The sequence below is a fragment of the Pygoscelis adeliae genome, unplaced genomic scaffold (assembly GCF_000699105.1).
Source record: "Pygoscelis adeliae isolate BGI_AS28 unplaced genomic scaffold, ASM69910v1 Scaffold170, whole genome shotgun sequence".
In the NCBI taxonomy this organism is placed as follows: Eukaryota; Metazoa; Chordata; class Aves; order Sphenisciformes; family Spheniscidae; genus Pygoscelis; species Pygoscelis adeliae.
The window spans coordinates 2,283,930-2,306,960 of NW_008824002.1; the positions used below are offsets into that span (position 1 = coordinate 2,283,930).

Here is a 23,031-nt window from a genome sequence, read left to right on the forward strand (position 1 = left end):
ACTTTAGTTTAAAGCCCTCTTCACCAGCTTGGCAAGCCTATGACTGAAGATGCTCTTCCCCTTCTCTGACAGAGGGACCCTGTCAGCCCCCAGTAGACCAGGTTTCTCAAAGCGAGTCCCATGGTCTAAGTAGCCTTCTTTACTCAAAAAATCACGTGAATTACTTTATGTCCTGCAAGAATGCCAGTTTCCCACCCAGAGAAGGCATTTAAGCACATTTTACTAACTTTCTCGAGAGCACCTGGTATGCTCTGATTCATTAGCAGTTTTGCCAGGTTAGATCACTAAGCTGATACTCAGAAGCAGCCTAATGCATTTTGGACAAAATGAAAGGTGTTCGCAAACTTTTGGAAATACTGCTCCTGCCTGTTTTAAATGCTCAGCAGAAGTTCAGTTTTAGGACCAGCTCACAAAACTGCAACATGGAATACATAATTGACGAAGTGATGAGAACAGATCCTTTGCCAAGTGGTGAGCGCCTTATAAACCTACTGCCCTGTAGTTAGGGTTGTAATGAGGTTTCCCCTGTCACTATTTCTGAATATTTAACTGGAGCACATCCATTGACTTTCATTTGCAAAACTGGACTCAGCAACTGGGACCTGAAGAACCTAGTGGGAATACAATGTATGTAGAGGAGGTGAGATTTAAGAAGAAAGGAATCTTTCATTCAGGGTTTTTAAACAGAAATTTGTAAAGATGTATTAAAAATGAGATTATTCTTGGAGTATAATCATACCAAATAAATATTTTGCAGTCAGTAATACCGACTCAAAATATTTCTGGACTTTCTAATTCATAATTACATTCATAGAAACTTTTGGACAACTAACCACTTATCTGCATACTCTGAATATATAGTTAAAAGTCATAAATTCTAATCCTCCTGTAAGCCAATGAACATATAAAGTATCATTTTTCTGCATTTCCCTGGTTCTGACACTAAAGGGTGGATAGATGAGATTTTATTCCACCTTTCAGTATTTTTAAAGTGCTTTGCCATGTGACAAAACATGTACAGGAGGTGACCACCACTGCTTCACAGCTGCAGAGAAAAAGCACGAGCAGTGCCTCCTACACTAATGGGAATGAGGGAGCAGTTCACTATGAAGGGGAAGTTCACCAGCGTTTTCAAGGAAGTTGAGAGGCAGCTGTGTGTTATTGGGTGGCCATAAAAGAGAAGGGGAAAAAAAAGCACAGAGAAGGGAGAAGACAGACTATTTTGTACTGGAAGCATTCCAGTTGTCAGGAGTTTCTGGTCAGTTCATTTGAAATAACAGGCTTTTCTCATGGCATTGATTTTCCTGCCTTCTACTAGAAATACAAAGGCATATCTGAATATAACAAAACAAGTTATTCAAAGTTTTCTGACCTTCAGAAATGTTTGCTTTGGGCCAAGTTTTGTGCCCAAGCCTGGGACAGTCTTTATTTTATACAAACTGTTTTGTCGAATCCCAGAAGAATGTACTGTGCAAATAACTATATTTAGTACAACCGTTTGGTGAAGCGCTCACCGCCAGAACTGTAAATCACTTTGTGATCGTTTAGAGTTTATATGGTCAGTTTGTGACCTGTTTACCTCTGTCGCGATGAGGTTCTCCAAACACTTTAAGAAATGACCGGTAAGAGTATCGGTCTTGAAATCCCAAATCTATCATTTGGGGGAGTACAGCTCAGATGAGAAATTACTTTTTCCTGAGCCAGTTCTAAAATAGATTATGTTGGCTGCACTTCAGTAAAAATGAGATCTGAGAAAACAAGGCATCAGCAAATCTTCCCCTACGTGGGATAAGCAAAATAAGTAATTGTAAATGGGATTTATCTGACTACTGATTAATACACTGTTCCTTGCGAAATGTTGTCAATTACCATTTCTGATGGAAAAGAGAACGAGAGAGAGTATGTTAATCCTGACAAACTACAGATTTGAATAATCTGCTCAGTGACAGATCCAAGAAAATATCAGCTTTACTCAATTAAAGATACCTCTCTTATTTAGGTTGGAGCTTATGAAAAGGACGTTATCTACATGACTTTCCCCTTCTCTCAGCCATGTCGTCATGGGTTATTATGCAGAGAAATACTATCAGTTAAATACATAAGCACTCTAAAGAGACACTGTGTCACCCTTTGATTTTGCCTTTGCTGTTGGTGGTCATAACCCAGGGACATATTTCTTTCTGCCAGTTGTTCAAATGTACTTTCTCTTGCTGTAAGAAATTACTTCAGGCTTTTCACAAAGATATCTTTTAGTACAACAAGGAAAACCTGTATCCTCCAGACAAGAAGCAATTCCTTTTGAAATGTTTACAGATGAAGGAATATAATTGCCCTTTTCCACGGTGTTGGGGCATACTGATACAGCCTAATAACTTACAGTACGACCAAAACCACACAGATTTTACAAAGAGGAGTGTTGCAGTGCCTGGAGCATTCAACTCTGGGAGTGAATTTCACAGCCCCAATTTAGATCCCCAAGCGCAAAAAAAGAAGAACCTATAAACTGGACACCTACCAGTCAAGGCAAAGGCAACTTACCCCCCACCAAACTGTGTGTCACTGCACACTGACTGCTTCCTGTGCCGGCTGATTACCTTAAATATAGCTTGCCTACTTATACGTGACAACGCAATCACAGAAAAACAGACAGGAATTAAATCAATTCAAATAAGGTTTACACTTCTCTGAATGAGCTAGATTACACGCTTACACAAGTTTATCCTTGATTTTAAAAGAACTTAGTTAATCCAGTGCAACTTTTAAGAAAATAGGCAGGCTCAAATTTCCAGAAGATAAATATCTTCTCAATATTGTAGCTTTATTCCTGTGAAACATTTGTATAGGGGAGTTTCCAGTCTGTATAACAATACTTTTAATCTATATAGATTAATCCAATTTTCTATTGTTTTTCTCAAAGTATTTACAATTTATTAAATAAATGTGACAGAGTAAATTAAAATAAGCTAATAGCATGAATACATCTATAAAATCCTGTGTTGCTTGAAAGTTCCTTTAGCAGTAAGCCACTACAGTGGAGACCAGAAGAGACAAAAGTCTGGTGAAATGTAGAAGTTCCTCTTAGTTATCAACAATATTTAAAGATTTCAATAATGAAATTGATTAAAAGCCTCCAGAACTTCAGCAAAGCTATTCAATTTGCTGATATTTGCACAACAGTGTAAACCTGATTATTTCAGTGCCATATACTGTGGATGAATGGCAACGACAGTGGGAATGAAATTTGGCCATATATGAAAAATTTCCATGTGAAGCTTGAAAACCTGATCTTTTGCCAAGTATTTGCTATATTTTGAGCATGCTGCTGACTTCCAAATGTTTTCATTTTTGCTTCATAAACAGAATTTACTATCTAGGGCTCAAAACCGAATTGTCTCTCATACATTTAAATCTCATTTTAAGTATGATGGAAAAAAATGCCATGTCAAGAAAAGGTGAGACCAACTGTAACATTATTCATTATTAGTATTAATTTGAAATATAAAGTCATCAAGCTCTTCTGCAATGTGCTGAGGCAAAAATGGAAAACTCAGACCCTCTGAAATTTCTCATCCCTTATGAGCAATCTTGTAATATTAAAACATGTATCTTTTGTATAGATGTTTTGAAACATCCCATAGAAATTTAGATTTCTGCTATGGAAATCTAGAAGATGATTTAATAAATCTACAGAACTGCAATAATTCTCTGTAAGTTTATAGACCTTCAAAGAAACACATATGAAAACAGCATGTCATCTATATAGATTGTTATTACTTTCATCCTGTTGAATTTTATAGGCCCTTTTAAAAAAGAGGTAGTATGTTATAACTTATTTAATAAGGCAAGCCAGTCACCCGATGACTGCATGGCACCCAGTAACAGATGAGGCCTGTGCTTTTAGAGGTAAATAGGTGCAAGACTTCAAACAGCCGCTCCCTGCCCCAGTTCTTTCAGAAACCTCTGTCTGTGATTTCCAGCCTATGAGCTAGACAGAGCTTAACGAACATCTATAAGAGAACTTTACATCTGGGGACCTGAATGCTGCCTTTTGTTCGGAGACCTCTTAGGCCTGGGAGGAACACAATGGTAAATACATTTAGCCGGTGAAGAACTCCTCCGGAGAGTCAGAAACATCTTTAATTAAATCTGCATGCCTGTTCTTGCTTCACTGGACTGGAAAAATGTGGCTATGACACTGTGATTAAAAAACAAATGCAGACACACTACAACCATTGCCTAACTGCCAAAAAAACAGTTTTGCAGAACTATCAGCAAAATTGTCCAGGAGCCAAATTTCTAAACACTGAGGAAACTTGTGCTCTCAAAATAGCTCAGGCTACTTTGTTCCATTAACTACTACATAATTAAAGATGCTGCTTATGAAAAAAGATAAAATTAAACACCCTAGGGTGGTGTTCTTTCCATTCCGCTTTTATTATTGCACATAAGTAGAGTGGTAGTCAAATACATAACAGTAGTCACTGGTTTTTTAATGTCCCATTCAGGGTGCAACAATCCTGCCTACAGCAGTGCAAGTGATTAGGCCCAATGCACATGATTTTGATTTTGAAATTAATAAGAATTCTGAAGTGTTGGCATTTTTAACAATTCTTATGCTAAAATACTTTTTATTCTAAATACAACTTATACCTGTGTTATTTGCACATAACCATTTCCTCTAGAGATTTACTGGTAATAAATGAAGAATCTATTTCAACAACCAGTTCTGACATGGAGCATTAGAACTATTCAGTAGTGTGAAACGACAGTAACCCTAATTTTAAACAGAGAGTGAACCATATCTACTCAATTCCCAATTAAGTTTAAGAAAAGAAGAATTAAGGCATTTATTTATGAGAGTTATATATCACAGACTGCATGGGAAGATACTGTATTTTATGTTGCCTGTTTCTGTGACAAGTTGCAGGAGATCACAACCTAGATTTCTTCATCTCCTCTAGAGAAAAAAAAAACAAAAAACAAGAAACAAAAAATCACTGCTAGCACAGTGCTTCCAAACAGTCTTATCCAGTACTATTTAGGAAGGCTAGCACATGAGTCACAAACATAGTGTTTTTGAAACATCTGAGCTTTTTATTAGTCTCCTAATTTAGGTAAGTTATGATTCTTTGCTCACTGAAGACAGTGGGAGCCTTTCCATTGATTTTAGTGGAGTCAGTCCAGGTCAGTTCTCACCAGGCTCAGCCTTGCTTCATAAGACATGTTGTGGTCAAAAACCCAGGTGGTGTGACTGAAGATTTTATAGCGGTCTTATTGTTTGCATTTTAAATTAGAACAGAACATCATAAATCCAATAACTACATAGATTTTGACTGCACGTTTTGGTACTATCAAACCCTAATAGGAGTTAGGAAAAACTTTTAAATCTGAAAGCAGGACTATTTATAAAGAAATGAGTGCACCTGTACTTTACATCCAAGGGATTTTCAGAATCTGTAACTACAGGATGCTGACACACAGTGCTAAATATATCGGAGACAAAGCAGTCGGGCTTAATCTTAGACTTCAAGACATATCATAAAATATGCTTTCAAATTGGCCAGGTAGGATGTAAAGTCCAGAGTTTCCCCTGAAAGGAGAAAAGCGCAGTACCTTTTGAGATATGATTATGTTTCTATATTTCTCCATTTACAACTTTGTACCAAACTAAATTCAAGAGCTGATGGACGCTTTTGGAGCAAGAAACCTGAGGTAAGCTACACTGCAATTTACGGGAGGCTTCTCCTCAAGAACTGGTGTCATATTAGCATCACAGCTAATTTACAGTTACGATGAACAAATCATGCCAACTATCCAGCAGAATGGCTGGAATATTAGGGTCAGTTGCAACAAAGATCTTAGAAGATCACATAGGAAAAACAAATATTCAATCTCTCAGTGATTTAGAATTTAACTGCATTGAGAATTTTTGCAGCACTTTGTAATTAGCATGATATGACTACAAAATGATAACTGACCCAGTGATGTATCTAGAAGAGATAATTACACAAAAGTTGTTAGACTGATAAGATTACACTTTTATCACTGCATGTAATAGTAGGAAAATTTTATTCAGAGAAAGCTGACCCTTATCTAGGACAAAAGTTTGCTCATTCAGCCCTCTAAGTAGATGACAGATCAGAGAACTTTAAAAAAGAAAATATCAAGTGCTTATGTGTGAGTTCTAAAATGTAAATACTTAATTAGGGAGCAGATTAAAGAATTATTTTTTTGTCTAAAGCTACTCAGAGAGTTGCTGTTTTGAAAAAAAAAATATCCATAGATGATTACTGGCAATGTTACTTGTCTTCTGTCCAAATTTGTAGAGTACATTTATGTTATGATTTAACTTTTCATGTGTTTTTGCAATTTGTCACATCTGTCAGAATTTGTTCATCTAAAAAACAGGCACTTTAAGATAATAAAACATGTGGACTCAGTGAAAAGCTACATCACAAATACTGTTGTTCTGTTACTTCTGTTTTGCATTAATCAACTGTTGTTTTTATGTACTGTTGTTAGTTTTAATTTTGTTTTGTTTATCATTAAGCATCACTGTCAAAGCAGAGATTCCAAAATACTTCTTTCCATGAATATGTACTTGGGAATACGTACTTGGCACTTTTACTATGCTATTGGGCTTCAAAGGGCTTTGCTTAGAGAGTGTTTAAAAAACATTAACAGTAACATTGCAGCAATAATGTCTTCGATGTAAGAAATATTCTTTACCTGTTTTAGGAACAATTCCCATGTCAACACTGCCATAGCATTAGGTGAGCAGAATTTGTGATTATGCTCAGTATTTATCCTTCCTGCTCACATTTAAAAAAGCAATGAAGTAAACAAATGTTCTAACCTCCCATCTATAAACATCAAGTAGCCACAGAATCAAGTCTTACAGCTGTAAATAAACAGGAAAAGCTCTTCCCTGGAAAATCAGGCTGAGGCCATCGTGTTTGAAATCAAACATAGTCTCAGTAGGACAAAATACTGTCAAACTCGCTTGGCTTTGCCAACTTGAGCTTTAATCAAGCTTGGGCACAGAAGGATGCTGGAATTGCAATTTTTTTTCCCCACACACATTTTGGGTTTTGCTAACAGATACAAAAATAACTCCAAGTGAAACATGTGATACAGGCTAAACTGCTTAACAATCCACTTGGCCTTTTTAAGAACTCGGTGCTTCAGAAAAGATGAGCACAGGGCAGAACAGCAGAGAAAAATTTGCTGCCATACTCAAACATAAAAAAGGAAAGTCCTCAAAACCATAAGCTTTTATGACAAATTATGAAACTTTAAATAAATCATTTTTATTTAAAAATATCATATTCATGACAAATTTGCAGACACCCACTTCTACTTGATGGACTATGTTTTCAAGTTCAAAAGGTAAGATTGTATTTTCCATGCACATTTAAGGTTATCTAGTGATAGTTCAAAAAGAGCCTCCCATCACTTTGGGCGTGAGAAATTGCTAGCCTCCTCCTCTTATTGCAGTTTACTACACGGCCTCAAGCTCTTCCCCATCAGGATATCACACGCAGTATTTTATTGGTTTTGGAAACCCAACTAGGTGACAAAGGCATGCGAGCTTTAAAAGACAAGTGGCTTCACTCTACTGTGACATATCGGCTACAATTCACCCCTTTCCAGAAGTGGAAGAAATCCTGAAGTTGAGCTGGCCAGCAGGATGCCCACACCCTGAGGTTAAGCACTAACACAGCAGCCTGAGACCCAGGGTCTGTTCCCAACTCTGCCTAGGATCCTAATATCAGGTCATTTTACTTCTCTGGGCCTTAGTTTTGTGTTTATTATTCGGACATGGAGAGCATGGTGGAAGCGAAAGAGGAAGTAGATTTGAAGAAGACACCGTGAAGCCAATCTTTACGTGCCTGGGTTGGATGTGAATGGCGAGTACAGCACATCTGAAAACACATCTCTCAGTGAGGATTCGGTTTAGTTTCAAATATTTATAATCATGCTTTGCTGTTACTGGGCATGCAGTGCATGAAATAGGACTAATTCTGCAAATCTCAAAGATTACAACAATAAATATCTCTATAGGAATGAAGTGGGGAAAGAGAGAACTTTACTCATTAAAAGAGGAAAGGGACAGAATTGCTACAAGATCCTTGGAGTGACTAGTTTCAGTATTTTCAGAGGCTCCTATCACGCTCTCTTTTGCACTGATGCCTCTTACTTTTTGTTTCAAGGGCATTTAAAGACTTTTACAAAGTAACTCTCTTGGAAGACCTACGTGTGCTTTTTATGCTAGTTGTTTCTCTGCTTTCTTCATTCACTGATGTTTCTTAAAAGTGTTATTTCAGTAATTGCAGTTGCTGTTAATATTCAGCACACTTAGGGGCTTGTATTGAACTCTTATCATGAGTACCTGTTTTTTTTTTCAAACAGCAGTATTACGGTATTCAAAAGAAGTGGGATTTTTTCCTTTTCTTCTTCATCAGTATTGTCCTTTCTATCACAGAAAGAACTACTGTCCATGACAGATTTTTGCTTTGGGTTTCCTTATGTTATAATACTGGTTTGTACATAAGATATATGCAAGTCTTCACTATAACATTTTTCTGTAGGCTTAAGATAGTGCTTTATCATTACTGAAGAAATTGTTAGTAAAGCCATTGCTTTACCTAGCTGCGTTTGAGATACATGCATTAAAAAAAAAAAAAAAAAAGCATTTCTGAATTCCTTTGAGGGTCTACACTGATTTTTTTTCCCTCCCCACACTTGTTGGGTTGAATATTGTAGACTGGTCGCATCAAAGCTCTTATTCAAATTTATGCAAGATGAAAGTGTGCAAGAATTTAAAAATTGAGCTACTTAATTAAGAGTACCTTGTGGATAAGATTAAATTTTCCAGTGGTACTGCATGAACCAATTACCACACTGGAATGATTTCATTTTGAATTGCTTTTCTGTAACCAGGAGCAATGACTTTGACTGAAAACTAGTCGCAAATTTAAAAAATGTGTAGAAGGAACCAGTTATAACTGCTGGCATAAGGCAGGCATACTAAAGTGGTCCTGGGAAACTGCAGCAAAAAAAAAAAAAAAAGCCATATAGTTTCTTTATCTTGGGAGCTAATCAATGAGGCTTCCTTTCTTGGATTTTAAGCAAGACAAATCATCACAAAACAGAGCTATCCCACAAAGATCCCCACACTTACTACAGTGTAGGGGCGTTGCAGAAAAACTCATAAGGGCATTCCATATTCTCAGGGAGGGAAGTAACTCTTCCTTTATTCTAACAACGAAGTTTGACTGCAACACCAGTTTTTTTTTTGAGAAAAAATTACTGATGAATATGACCTTAATGTGTTATACATGGCATGCATTTCTGAATGAGAATATGGGGTAAAGATATGAGAAAAACACTAATAGCGTAGGTTTCCCAGTAAGTCAATACGACTCCTCGTCTTTTGTAATTTAGGCTTTCAGAAGTTGAAGCTAACTCATTCTTCAATTACTATACCCAGAAGAGGATTCAATATCACGGCTGAATTGTCTTGCAGGTTATATTGTATTGTATATCCCATTACAAAACTGTGTATATCCTAATTGCCATTTGTTTAAGCTGTACACTTTCAGCAAGTCCTTGCACAATAGATTTTCTGGTACTATACAGAAATGAAACATGTATAAACCAACTGTTTATGGTGCTTGGACTTACGTTAAGAAGTTAGAGAACTTAAGAGGGCACCACCATCAGCAATTTCTGCCACTGTAGGGCAAGATAATTACAGAAGAAGAATAGAACAAGAGCCAGTTTTGTTCAGGATTTTGATTACTGGCCATGGAAAGTATGTTTATGGCATCAGCAAGTGACACAAAACTAGAAAAAGCTGCAGGTCCATTAGATGGGATTAGAATGAAAAGTCGCTTTCATATAGAGTAAGATGCTGAAATTTGATAGGTATAAGAATAAGATAGTACACATAGGTACAAAAATCAGCTTTACAGATATACAATGAGAACAACTATTTTCAAAACCTCATTGACTTTGCTGAGAACACTTGTGAAAAATACCTTTACCATATTTTGTTTGAAATTTTTTTCAGAAAATTTCTTTCAGTATACATAGCTTGGAAGTTTCACTTCATATTTTAAAAAACCCCACCCCCAACCCCCCGCCTAGCTCTGATGATGACATGCCTGGCTGGGACAGGCAATCAGTTCACTTGCTTGGCTCTGGGGAGATGGAGGCAGCATGCGAGGCAGGGCACCATGTATCTGGCTGCCCTCCATGGTTACAGGCAAGCTACTAAGGAATAGGAAGTCTAGTTTCCCCATCTGCCATGGATCAGCAGCTCTGGAGAGTAACTCTGAAACTATCCAGGCTGTTAGTAAGCCAACAATACCAGTAAATAAAATGCGCTAGGGCCGATTTTATCTCTCTGTGGTCATAGCTCACAAACAAATGGCTAAGCTCTCTCCTCACAAAATATAGGGAGGCGTTTCCCAGACTATCCCAGTTCTGTGCCACCCTCTGAGCTGTGTCCAGGCACTGCGTGAAAGATGCTGCTCAGCACAGACTAAAGCTGTGCCGGGGCCATGCTTGCAAATAAGCAGCGTGGACAGGTAAGTGCCAGTGCAAAACCTGTGCCCTGGCCCTACTCAGTTTGCAGCAGGGGAAAAGCCTACAAACCAAGTCAAGTTCATGGCTACCATCTGTTGGAGCCAGGAGTGACAAGGATCACAACAACAGGCAGCAGTGCTCTGACTGTGTATTCCCTGAAATTTTGACATTTCCAAACCCGAAAGCCTCGTAGCAGCGCAGCTTGCACAGCACACTCGCAGTGTCAGGGTTTTTCTCCCAAATTAGGACATGAACAATTTCTGAAAAACCTTGAAAATTCTTCTAAATTATGTTTCCCAGCCAGCTTTAAAAGTCACATTAAGCTTTATATAAACTCTGTTAGTGCATACATCTACCTCTCCTCAGCAGAGATCTTTGCTAGATCACGTATGTCCATTTGTACACATCAAGATGACACATGCAAACAAGTTCAAAGCAGGGATAAAATTGGATAAACTGATACCATACACAAACAAAAATGTGGTCCTTCCTTCTTTCCTAGCAAATGGCTTGTTGGGTGGCTCTATTAGCTAAACCAAAGACCTGCTCTATCCTCTGCAAAACGTGTAACTTTCTTATTCCTAACACTCTGCAGCTCTCCATTTAGTGCGAGAACTGCATGGGTTTCAGTGACTGCAGGTGCTAGACACAAAGAGAAGTCTCAACCACGTACCACAGTTGTCTTCGTCGGCCCGATTCCCGCAGTCATCCTCACCGTTACAGTGAAGTTGTTGGGGCAAACACTTTGTGATATTGCCACACGGAAAGTAGCCCAGGGGGCACCTGACCCCAACTCCAGAAACATGATCTTCCAAAGAGTCATGGATGACTAAATAGAAACAGAAAGAATATGCTTACTTTTAGATGTGCTCTTAACGCTTAAAGAACTTTGAGATTATGTTTTTATAAATACTCATTTGCATTTGAATGCAAATATAAAGCATAAATATATATTAGTTCATTGGACATGCAATTACAATAGTATATTAAGTACTTGTTAACTTGGCAAAAAACATTTCTATCGTCAGTTAATTAAAATTTGCTTTGATATAAAGTAACCAGGTAATTCCTCCCCACGCATCCTAGTAATAAGATGGAAATGCTAATCATACAAGACAAATGACCTAAGGCCACTATTTAAAAGGATTGTTTCACTTTGCACTAGGAATTAATTTTTTATAACAACATACCAGATAAGTTATGCAGATATGGATTATATTAATTTGTGCTGAAATTTCAGACCCAGATAGATAAGACCTTTTATACAAAGTCAGAATTATATATTTTTAAATGTATTCTAATTTTAAAGAAATTACTAAATGTAAACTGATCAAGGATCAAAGAACAAGGAAAGTAAGGTCAAATCTGTGACGCAGTTTTGCTGAAGAATGAGTAAGATGACATAAAGATGCCATTATGAATCCTTTGGAAGAGTTGTCAGCCTGGTCCAAAAAAACTTTGAGATATTGTTCGGAATCTATTAGTCTGAACAGATGCTGTTCTGCTAAGCCCATGCTTTATAGGAAGCAATTTCACAGAATACAGAGACTTCACTTAAGCAGTGCTGAGGGGAAAGGTAGAGGGATGCTGACGAGGGATAGCCAGGGCAGCTGGAGGACTCTACCTGTCCTTTGTTCCTCAGTTCTCTGAACTACAGCAGCTCCAGTTACCCACGTTTACAGGTGCGTGATGCCTTACCAGTCCCTCCAGTGCACCTGAGGGACAAATTCTGCCACCACAACTTTTTCCAGGGTAAGTGCAACTGATCTGCTGTTTTTGTAATGGATTGCAGGTTGCCAACTCAGATTTCTTGTCGTACAAGTTCAACTTCTTGCTGGGAGCATATAATGGAGAGGATTTTAAATTACTCTAGAATGAAATTTGTTCAGTCTCCGATATCTTGGAAATGGAGAAAAGCATCAGCAGCACAGAATGTTCCCTAGTGCTCTTTGTGCTCCCAAAGCTTCAGTAAGCCTACCTAGTGAAGTACCATTCTGCAAGGGCCTGCTAATTTAATTTTTGAAGTACTTTCAGAAAGGAGTATCACTTCCTCATTATAGCTAGCATTTGACTTAGTGGATGCTGTCACAAAAAAAAAAGATAAAAATTCCAATACATATTATATTTTAAGTTTCATTGCTGTCTTAGAGCACTTGAAATACTCTATACAAACTTACATTAACTGTGATGTGATGCTTGTTCAGATAGTAAATTGCCACTTCTAAAATATGCAACTATTTTTTTGGGGGTATTTTCATAAGACAAAGTATAAATCTTTTACGCAACTTTCTGAGATTAACAAGGAATATGTTATTACACAACATCTGATTTTTGTCCTCATTTTTCTCCTGGACTAAGGGAATCACCTGAAATTGAATCAAGTACTTCAGATTCATAAGAAATCTCTTCTGGAAGAACTTTAACGTGTTAAACCTTTAACAATGTTTACAACTGTGGAAAATTGAAATGTAGGAGCAGTATCTGGAGGAAATTGAGATAAATATTCTGTTATTCCCATATGCACAGAATTATCTTTGCTGTCAGCAGTGTCCTGCATAGGAAGTCATATATTCCAGCTAACAATCACCGTACGATTTTGAAAAGTTGATCCACACCTGTATAACTTATGCAATTGCTCAAAGAGACTTTTGCCTTAGTTCCTTATCCCTCTTATGTATAGGTACCAAAAATAAGGCTATATTCTAACCCCAGGGTGAATTCACACTTGCATATTGTTCATAAACCTCTCTGCTGTTCTGCGCTTGTATGCAGAACATTATGTTTAACCTGTTCCACCCAAAAAGAAGCAGCAAAAAAATCTTATGGAGGCATAGTGTTAAGCAAACAGAATATGTGTAGTACTTAGTGTCTAAAGTCTCTTGCTGCAAAAAGATAGAAGTCACAGGCAACTGAGGCTCCCTTCAATGCAGTTATCTGTCACAATCTGGGTAACTACTGAAACACCTGGTAAAAGACAACAATATGGAAAAATTAAACATAAATAAATAAAAAAAACCCAAACCACCAAACAACCCCTTACATTTTGTCAAGCCTTTTACCCTACGCACTGGAGACATATTCAGACTGAGTTGAACTTTGTGCTTAAAGGGGCTGATCTCCATGCAGTTTAAGTTTCAAGTGATGGCACTTATCTTCTCACAGTACCATTCAATGGATTTTCATAGCATTTTCCAGAGATTATTATTAACTAGTCAAACAGTATTAATCCCTGAACTAATTAATTAATTTACTGTCACAGTTTAGAAATCATTCTTTGTGAAAGAGTACATAATCCCTCACTGTGTTTAATGTTTTGAATTCTCTGTAAATTTATAGCCTTGGTGATATCTATTCTGAATCTCTGCATTACTCATTTTGTGCTATGTTGGGTTACCCTGGCATGTAAATATCTGCCTGGGAAAGAAGATAGCAAGGCATCACACTTAACAACTTCATCCTAGTCAAATCATTGAAAGCACTGGTCTTTGTCCATTGACTTGTTAACATCACTTTGTTTATGCAAAAAAAGACAGAAGTTTGGACCCTGCAGATTGCAGGAGATTTATGAATGGAAAACCCCCTAACCCTCTCAGGAAATATTTGGCAAAGCTGACAAAGATAAACGGGAGATAAGACAGTAAAATCCATTGCAAAATGCTAGATAATATTCAAACAATTCTCTTTTGAATTAAGGAAATTAAAACGGTGTCTATGTGAGCAAAATGGATAAAGATAGCACTGCAACAACAGCGACAAAAAACTATCCTTCTTATTTTGCAAATACAAACTTTACTGACACTGGAGTTTATCATGCCAAGATAATGATCTATCATGCTATCTTTGTGATGCAGTATTAAAGGTGTCGACTTTTCTGCCTGTTATTGATTTTCCACTCTGAAAACATTGAACCACTCTTCTAGTATCTTTTTTCATTGTCCATTTTTTTTAGCAGCTAAACATCCTCATAGAATAGCTCTAAAAAATATTGATTAATGGTTATTTCATCACATCATGTCACTGGCTGTTTCACATTGGTGTTAAATCAAGAAAAAGAAAAATGTTATTTTGTACTCCTTTTATTAATCCATAGATTATGTCTCTGTTCCATATGCGTATCAAGCTTTATTGTTTAATAGGTTCTCATTCACAGTTCATCCAGGATAGAACATCTCAGCTTTGCTTCTTACTGCCAGACTAGCATTGTAAAAACATGAGATCTCCTATGACACAAAAGAAGTACCATCAGCAAACCAGATAAACAATCAACTTGAACCCTAATATGGCTTGATTAATATAAATTATCTGTGTTTTATAATGAGTAAGTTTGGGTCGATATTGTTAACTTACACGGTCAACAGAAAAAAGCCTGATGTCCTTCAGAGATATGGCAAATGTAGATGGATAGATAAAGGAAGACTAAAAATTTTTAAACTGTGTATAAAGAATTTAGCTACAAAGGTAGAAACTAGAGAAAAGGTGGAACTTAGGACAGATTTGTTTAGGTCTCAATTATGAAGATGAAAAGTATAAATCTGTGAAAGACTTGATTAGATCAGAAGGTTTGCTTTTACAGATACTCCAGGTAAAAAGATCTCTTCTTTGTATACCTCATGCAGAAAATTATCTCCTGCCTTCTGGTGACATAGAGAAAATTTCACACATTTCAGCTATACTGTACCAGCAAAACTTTTTTCTCATAATGATCAGAGTAAATATTAAAATATTTGCAATGTTTCTAGAAAAAATAGAAAAGAAATAGGTGAATTAGTATCAGTACAAATGGCAAAACCATAAGCACCTTTCTGACAAGACATTTGCCTTCTCAATACAGAATAAGGTTCTACCAGTAGTGCACATTCATGATTCTGTAAATTAAATATTTCTGACTATCATGTAACTTAGGGTCCCCCTCTGTCCCCCAATTCCTCTCAAACTTTCAAAAAGAAAACAAGAATTCATGTCATACATCTTTTAAGGTTGTCCAGACCTGGAGAATCACTGGGGAAAGAACATTACAACCCCTCTTTAAGCTCTCATAAAATGAAATCAAAAGAGGGAACGCATTTGGGAAAGCCAAGAACAATATATTCCCAGGAGAACATGGCTTTCCTTCCAACTAAATTGATTCATGAAGCTCACTGTTTTTGTGCATTCTTTGAAAAATGGCACAAAATTTTGAAAACAGAGATTGGGTCACAAATACTGTTTGAGAAACCAAATAAGGGACATGTGCACTAGAAGAACACGAATGTAACACAGTTACACATAGCTTCCATAAAACAAGTGAATATAACTCTGTAATGGGAACAATACCGTGCTGATTAGACTGAGTCATAAGAAATTAAACTAATCAAAGCAGCGTTACTCACTGCTTGGTACTTGCTAGTCACACCAGTCTCAACTGTATTGCATACAGGTTCAAATAAGGGCATATCATAATATCAGGAAAATATTTTTGTATTTTCAAAAATTTGAATCGCATGAAGACCCATTGTCAGGAGTTAAAATGACTCTCAGATTCCATCAGCCAAATAAGTTAACATGTTTTTCTTCACTTGGAGTAAGTTATCAGTTTAAAAGTACTGGCGCTGAGGAAATCCAACTGTTTTTAAAAAGGAGTCCTTAGATGACAAGGACCAAGGAATGGCCACGGTACTGATGAATCCACCCTGTACTTACTATGATGGAAAGTTGTTTTACCTACAAAAGTCCAAGTTTTTCAAAGAGATCAATGCAAATTTATCAAATGGTAGGACTTTTCCCACCCTCCCATAACTTATTTCAGTTGTTGCACTTCTAGACAAGGTGGGAAATGGGCTAGAGCAAGAGAAGACTGGAAATATTCATTTGAAATACTTGTTTTGAAACGGAATGTTTTCTTCAACTAAAAAAGAGTCAACAAAGAAAACATTAAAGTTGAAATCGATTTTGCCCATCACTTTTGTGCTAGCCTGAATACTTCAAGATGACAATTGATTAAAAAATTTCCTCTTCTTCTGAAAGATATTTGAAGGGCATGTGAACTGGCTGTGAAAAACCTTTAGCGTAATATACAGGAGGAGACCTCATAGGCCTGTAATCTTTATTTTCAAAGATAAATCATCAGAACAAGGCTATAAAACAAGTATATAATTATGAATTCCTTTAACTTAAAAGCTGGTTAATTAATGATTGACAAAGAATAGTAGTGATAAGTGGTTGACTAACTCTGATCAGAAACATTTGAATCACCAAATTGCAGGAGAAAAAAAAAAAAGACATCTTAAAAAGATCTTATTTTTTAAAAAATAATTTGGTGTCTGAATTTGTCCATTACAATAATATCTAGAAGTGAATGATATTTAGTTCAGTCTTACATTAATTTTCCTGGTTTTGTTGTGAATTATTCAGCTTCTTCCCACTAAACAAGGGAATTTTGGAGCAATTTATGATAGAGACTAGGATGAAGTTAGTCCCATGTATTTCAGGATAGAAATACAACGTTAACTTTTGCATGCCTTTACTTAACTTATTACAGCTTTTTCAGTGGGAAGACATTTTTTTTTCAGCATGTAATTTTATAAAGACTCTCCTAAACCTGATACTTCTTTTAGGAAAGGCTTTCTAGTGATTTCTGTGAATACGTAATGGGAATCCCGTACTATTAAAATTATTTTTATTAACATTTAAAAACTGTCCATAAATGACATATTGAAAATAGATTCTAGTTGCATACAAGAATAAAAAACCAGTTTATGCACTTGAACTGTAATGCTGTTAATGTACTCATTTGGAGTAACCCCTTGGGCAAAACTTGTAGACCAAAAGAGACCTTGCTCTAGTGACGATAGATACTTTAGCATTAATCCTTGAGAAAAAGCATCAGTGGCTTAAAAGACTTAAACATCTGTACAGGATCCCCACAGGAATATAATTGAACTGTTATCACTACATTGCCTTTTCTGCAATTTGCTCCTCTCCTCCTTTGCTAATTGTTCAGCCATCATGTCTATAGTATTTTCTAAATATCCGTATAGCATATGCATTGTGTTTGTAATTTTAGATTTTATTGGGTGCAAGTGACACAGTGGCATTTATTCAGAGTGCCAAATTGTTGCAACAGCTTTATTTCTAAAACACTAGCATTTTTTTATGTTTTGGCTGTTGCTCTTGCAACCAGAATTACATTTTCAGCTTTATTGCATCACATTTATCTTTAGCAGACCATACTAGATGTCATTCTAGGAATATGCAGTACTTGAACTACACACATAAGTTTATGACTGACTATATAAAATGTTTGCTTTCATTAAACACAATATAGCGCAAAGGATTTTAGCACAAAAGACGCATATATTATGATGGCCTATATTGCATGCCCATCTGGTCATTATCTTGGATTTTAATTTCATATAGTACCTTTATGTCTTGCTGTGGGTTTCACAATGCTTGCATTTCAGAAGTGTTTTCCAAAGCAGAAAATTTGTACTATCTTTCTGAAAATATGGACTCCAATCTCATAACAACATCACTGAACTTAGCTATCAGGTATGCCACAGATAATTCAGTCTAATTAATCCAGCTATAGTACTGGAAGATCCTCTTTGTATAACTGCCAGATAAATCTGCTCCAGGGCCAGAAACTGCCAGTAGAGCAATTCAGACTGGTCACGTGGCACCTTGCCAGAGGATTTGGCTCTTACACCTTTTACTAATTTGTCTTTTTGTTCTGCTTACACAGAACTTAGAACAAAAAGATTCTGATGCACATAATATTATTTGAAAAAGCCCCAATATGTAGTATAATGAATTTTGTCCGGAAACTCAAATTTTGTAGGGCATTCCCAGAGGATAAGGGTTCAGCACAATGTCTAACAAAGACACAAATTAATGAGCAGAGCCAAACCTTTCTGTCACTCCCCTTCCCCTTTTCTTCCTCTCCCCAAATACACAGAATTTAAATGATATCTGACTATTATTTCTGTTTACAAATAAGTTCTATCTCTGTATTCTGACATGATTTCCAATAGAAAATACATCAAGGTAGGCTTTCCTTCGCCCTAGTGTTGTTTTGCATTGGTGTAACTCCTTCGATTTCACTAATTTCTTTTTCACAGCGGTGCAATATCAAGTCTAAAGCTGGACACATGAAACACTAGGGTTTTGTTCAGGTGACGTTAGATATAGAACAAAAATGAAGGCACCAATGTAAACTAGTTAAATACACTGTGCTTGTCAGTACCATCCCACCCGAAAGGCCCGGAAAAGCAATGGTTAGCCATCAAAATCAAGGAAAACGCCCCTCCCAGGAGCCAAATCTTCCTCACAACCACTGAGTGTGCTTATCTCTTTTATCTCTGGCTCTTAGACCCCCAGAGATAAAAGAAATCTGTTTCAAATAATCATTCTTTCCTCCTTTGAAACACTGCATTTGTAAGAGTTAATGATTTAAAGACATGTATAAAAGAAGAAAAAAAAATTTTGATGTTTTGTAATCCCAGGGAAAAAAGTTTCTTATGTAGCAGTATTTGCCATGTATCTTACACTTATTTTCCTATCTCATAACATGCTTAGTAGTAAGCTAATGATTTTTTTTTTTTTTAAATCTGATTAATCAAATAATTTAAAATGTATTTTAGCCAAGAGGATCAAGGACAGCTGGCTATCAATAAATTAGCATCCCTCAAGCAACAATCATTCGCCTCATCTGGATAACCAGCATTCTGAATTTAAATACATGACAGTAAGTAGATTACTGTTGAGAAGTTCACTTCAGACGTGTTGCTTTGCACAAGTTAACCCAGCCAGCCATGTGTAAAGTAAGCAAAAGTGAAACACTGATCAGCGAAAACTAAATTATTTAAATTAACAAACAACAGACATTTGTAATATGTCTCTTAAGTTTCCATAAAGAAAAGGCAGATTTACGTGACTTTCATGACACAATATCGTATACAGGAGAGGAGTTTGTGTACATGTGCATTCATGCATGGAAGTAAAAAGAAATCCAGGAGATGAGACAGAAAGTACTTGTAGCAAAGCCCTAAGAGAAAGCTGCAATGAAATAGGGAATGAAATTAGAAAGGCAACGAACAGGGAAATTACTTGCTGAAGCAAGCTGCACATCAGCCACAATTTCAGAAGCCACAATATTTTTTCCTCTTCTCCCAGGTAACACAATCTTAAATAAATCTTTGTAAAATACTCTCAGGCAAGCTTTTTCTATCTAAGACTCCAGAGAGAGAAACAGAAAAAAGTGTTTTGGGAGTCCTACTCAAAGTATTTGAAATATGAAGCATAACCTTTTTTTTCATTCATTTTGCCTTTAATAAAGGCTAAAAGGATTTTAATGATAGTTCTTACAATGGAACTAAGCCAGCATAATTTACAATGAAGCTCTGAAGCACACTTAAGATTCATTTTGTAGCAAAAAACCCAGTATTATTTCTTGGTGAGCCTGAGACAGGATTATCTGATACATTTTATTTATTCACATACTTTTGTTACTAAGAACCATTTATAACCATTAAGAATTTAAATTTAATATAGAACGACAAGTTCAGATTTGGGAGGTTGCTGTGCCCTATAAATCTATGAGATTCCACCCTCCTGAAGTATTATAAAAATGGAATCCTTTGTTCTGTTTTGAAATAAAATAATTTGAAATATTTTAGAGAATTTGTCCTCTAAGAGCTCACGGGACTATTTTGTGAAAAATTAATGTGCAGACACTGTGCTTAAATAAATGCATTATTATTGGATTCTGACTCATGTATTTGGTTCAATTTAAAAATCACAATTTTTCCAATCTCTACTATATTTTACTATGACTAAACATAACTCATTGCTATAAATTGTGACACTTCAGTTAAAGTGCCATAAAACAAATTATCTCAAGCTAATAGGATTTCTGACTTTCTTAAAGTGAATAATGTTAGCTGGTTGAACCATGATTGGAGACATATGGCTTATTTCTTCTTTTGCAGGTTATAGAAAAACGTGCATGCAGATTAATACTTATAGATTTTAAGATTATAACTCTTAGATTTTATACAATTATTAATGTACATAAAGAAATATTGCATTAGCAGCACATAGGTGTAAGTTATCTGAATATTAGTTTTTCCCAACCAAGTTAGAAAAGATAATGAGAAACTACATTCAGAAGTTTGTCTCCATTTTAGATGCAGTTTGGCTAAACAATACATTTGCATAGATTACTGATGGATTTCACCTCCACATATTCTATAGCTCCTCCTTCTCTTCCTTTTGACCCCACTACAGCTAAATCAACACATGATGATGTCCGTTCCTGACAGAGTGTTTTCTCATTGTCAACACGAGTGAAAGCATGCTCTGTGAAACATAGCTTAAATTAGAGTAGTCCTATCACGATCCATCTCTAGCGTGACACACGAGGCAGGACGGAGGGCTGGGAGGAGGAGAGGTTTGCTCCAGCAGTGATCTGCTGCATCACCCTGGTCCTGTGACATCTTTCCCTCAGGTCTCCGTTCACCCCACATCTGACTTGCTGACTCAGATGGCGGGCTTTTCGGGGCAAGACATGCAGAAGAGTGACTAGAAAAATACAGCCCCAGCCTCAGTGGGGATCGTAAGAGGCTGTTGTGATAGCCGTATCACGACGGTGGAAAGGGAACTGAGAAGAGAGAGAGTGCTGGAACAAAACTTTTGCCAAGGCTTTGAAAGTTACATAGCTAAATGCTTTGACAGACATCTTGAGTCACACACAACAGGATGCGAAAGGACATTTATGATCTAAAGTCAATGTGTCTGTGTAATTTTATTGTCTATCATATTGAAGACAGTACCTTTTTTTTCCTTTAACTGTAAGGTCCTTACTTTATTTGACCTATACAATTACCTATAGTCTACCCAGTGAAGATGTATTAAATATTCTTAGCTCCCAATGCTTCCCTACATAAAATGTACAGGATGCTGCTGGACATGTCCAGAGAGTAAATCTTAAAACTTCACATCTAAAATGGAGAATTTTTGTTATGATACCTTATTTCAATGAAGAGTTAATTCCTAAATTTTTTTGTGTTACCAGACATCACAATCTGGTTGCATTTTTTTTTTTTAATAGATTGAATAAGGCAGTTATATCAGGATAACATATTTCTAACTTACAAGATCATATCCCAGTACCTAAAACAGTTGTTGACATGACTGACTGATTAAAAATATCTGTTAGATTCTCCAAAGCTGCACATCCATAAATACAAGAAGTATTTCTTTGGGCAAGAAACCAATCTGTTTAAAAGATGATGTGAAAGTGGTGAATATGTAAATGAAAGATTTAAAAAAGAAAAAATGAAAATAAAATCAAATAGTGATAAAAACTAAAAATGTATAGGTAGGCATGCTAGAGAAATAATTAGTACTTATTTAAAAATATCTTTTTTCTAAAACATAGTAAGAAAAAGAAAAACCTCATGTGACATATAAGTCTTAGGAGTGTAAAAAAGCCCAACTATTCAATACCGTTTCTGATATGTATTTGGAAAGAAGAAAGTGGTTGTATGCTTTCTGCATGATGCTGAAAATCTGTACCGAAGATAAAGAAGCATTTCTAAATGAAAATATTTTCAAACCAGCCACAGGAGGAATTTGAAAGGAATTAGCTGAGAATTACACTTCGAAACAAATGTTATTGTATAACAGGTTTTGAAATATGAAGAAAATACCAAAAGAACTAGAGGCTTGCAGTGTTATTTGGATACTAGAAAAGAATGAAAGTTTCTGAAAACCGGTGTCTATAGTTCCTAGGTAAGACAACATAACGGTTAATTCACATGTTTTAACATGGAATTGAAGACCAGAAAATGACATCAGGGAGTCTATTTTCATGGTAGATGGGCCTTCTTGAGTAAACCTCTGAAAATGCAGATCATCTTTGTCGACTGTATTACTATTAACTTCTCCAGACTAATCAAGGCATTTGACCTACAATCACATGCCTTTTAAATTAATTAACATAGTCCCTTTTTTTCCATACAGTACAAACTTTGGCTTTAACTATGTTGTGGCCAGAACTTAAGTTTCATGAAACGATGCTGTTCTTAGTAGCTGATTCCAAAGTAGAGCTGGTCTATTGCTCTCTCACCTATTTTTAGATCTCTTTTTCTAATTGCAACTGAAAAAGAAACTAAAACAGGAAAAAAAAAAAAATGTTTCTAAGTAAAAAAATGTCACCACCACCACCTTTCCAAGCACTGTGTCTTTTTCCCCACATTCAGCACAGCACTGACAGTCAGGTCTGTGATGGGAAAAAGACTCTTCTCCCAGGTCATAGAATCATATAATCGTTTAGGTTGGAAAAAGACCTTTAAGATCATCAAGTCCAACCATTAACCTAGCACTGCAAAGTCCACCACTACACCATGTCCCTAAGCACCACATCTACACATCTTTTAAATACCTCCAGGGATGGTGACT

General features: G+C 36.3%; 1 protein-coding gene across 1 annotated transcript in view; it reads right to left on the reverse strand.

The window, feature by feature from the left end:
* RXFP1 (relaxin/insulin-like family peptide receptor 1) overlaps window positions 1-23,031 on the reverse strand; it is a 52,223-nt gene that overhangs the window by 23,437 nt on the left and 5,755 nt on the right. The window contains 2 exon segments of the mRNA XM_009325320.1: window positions 11,267-11,422; window positions 12,264-12,427. Of these exon segments, the coding sequence (XP_009323595.1) occupies window positions 11,267-11,422; window positions 12,264-12,427 (320 nt within the window).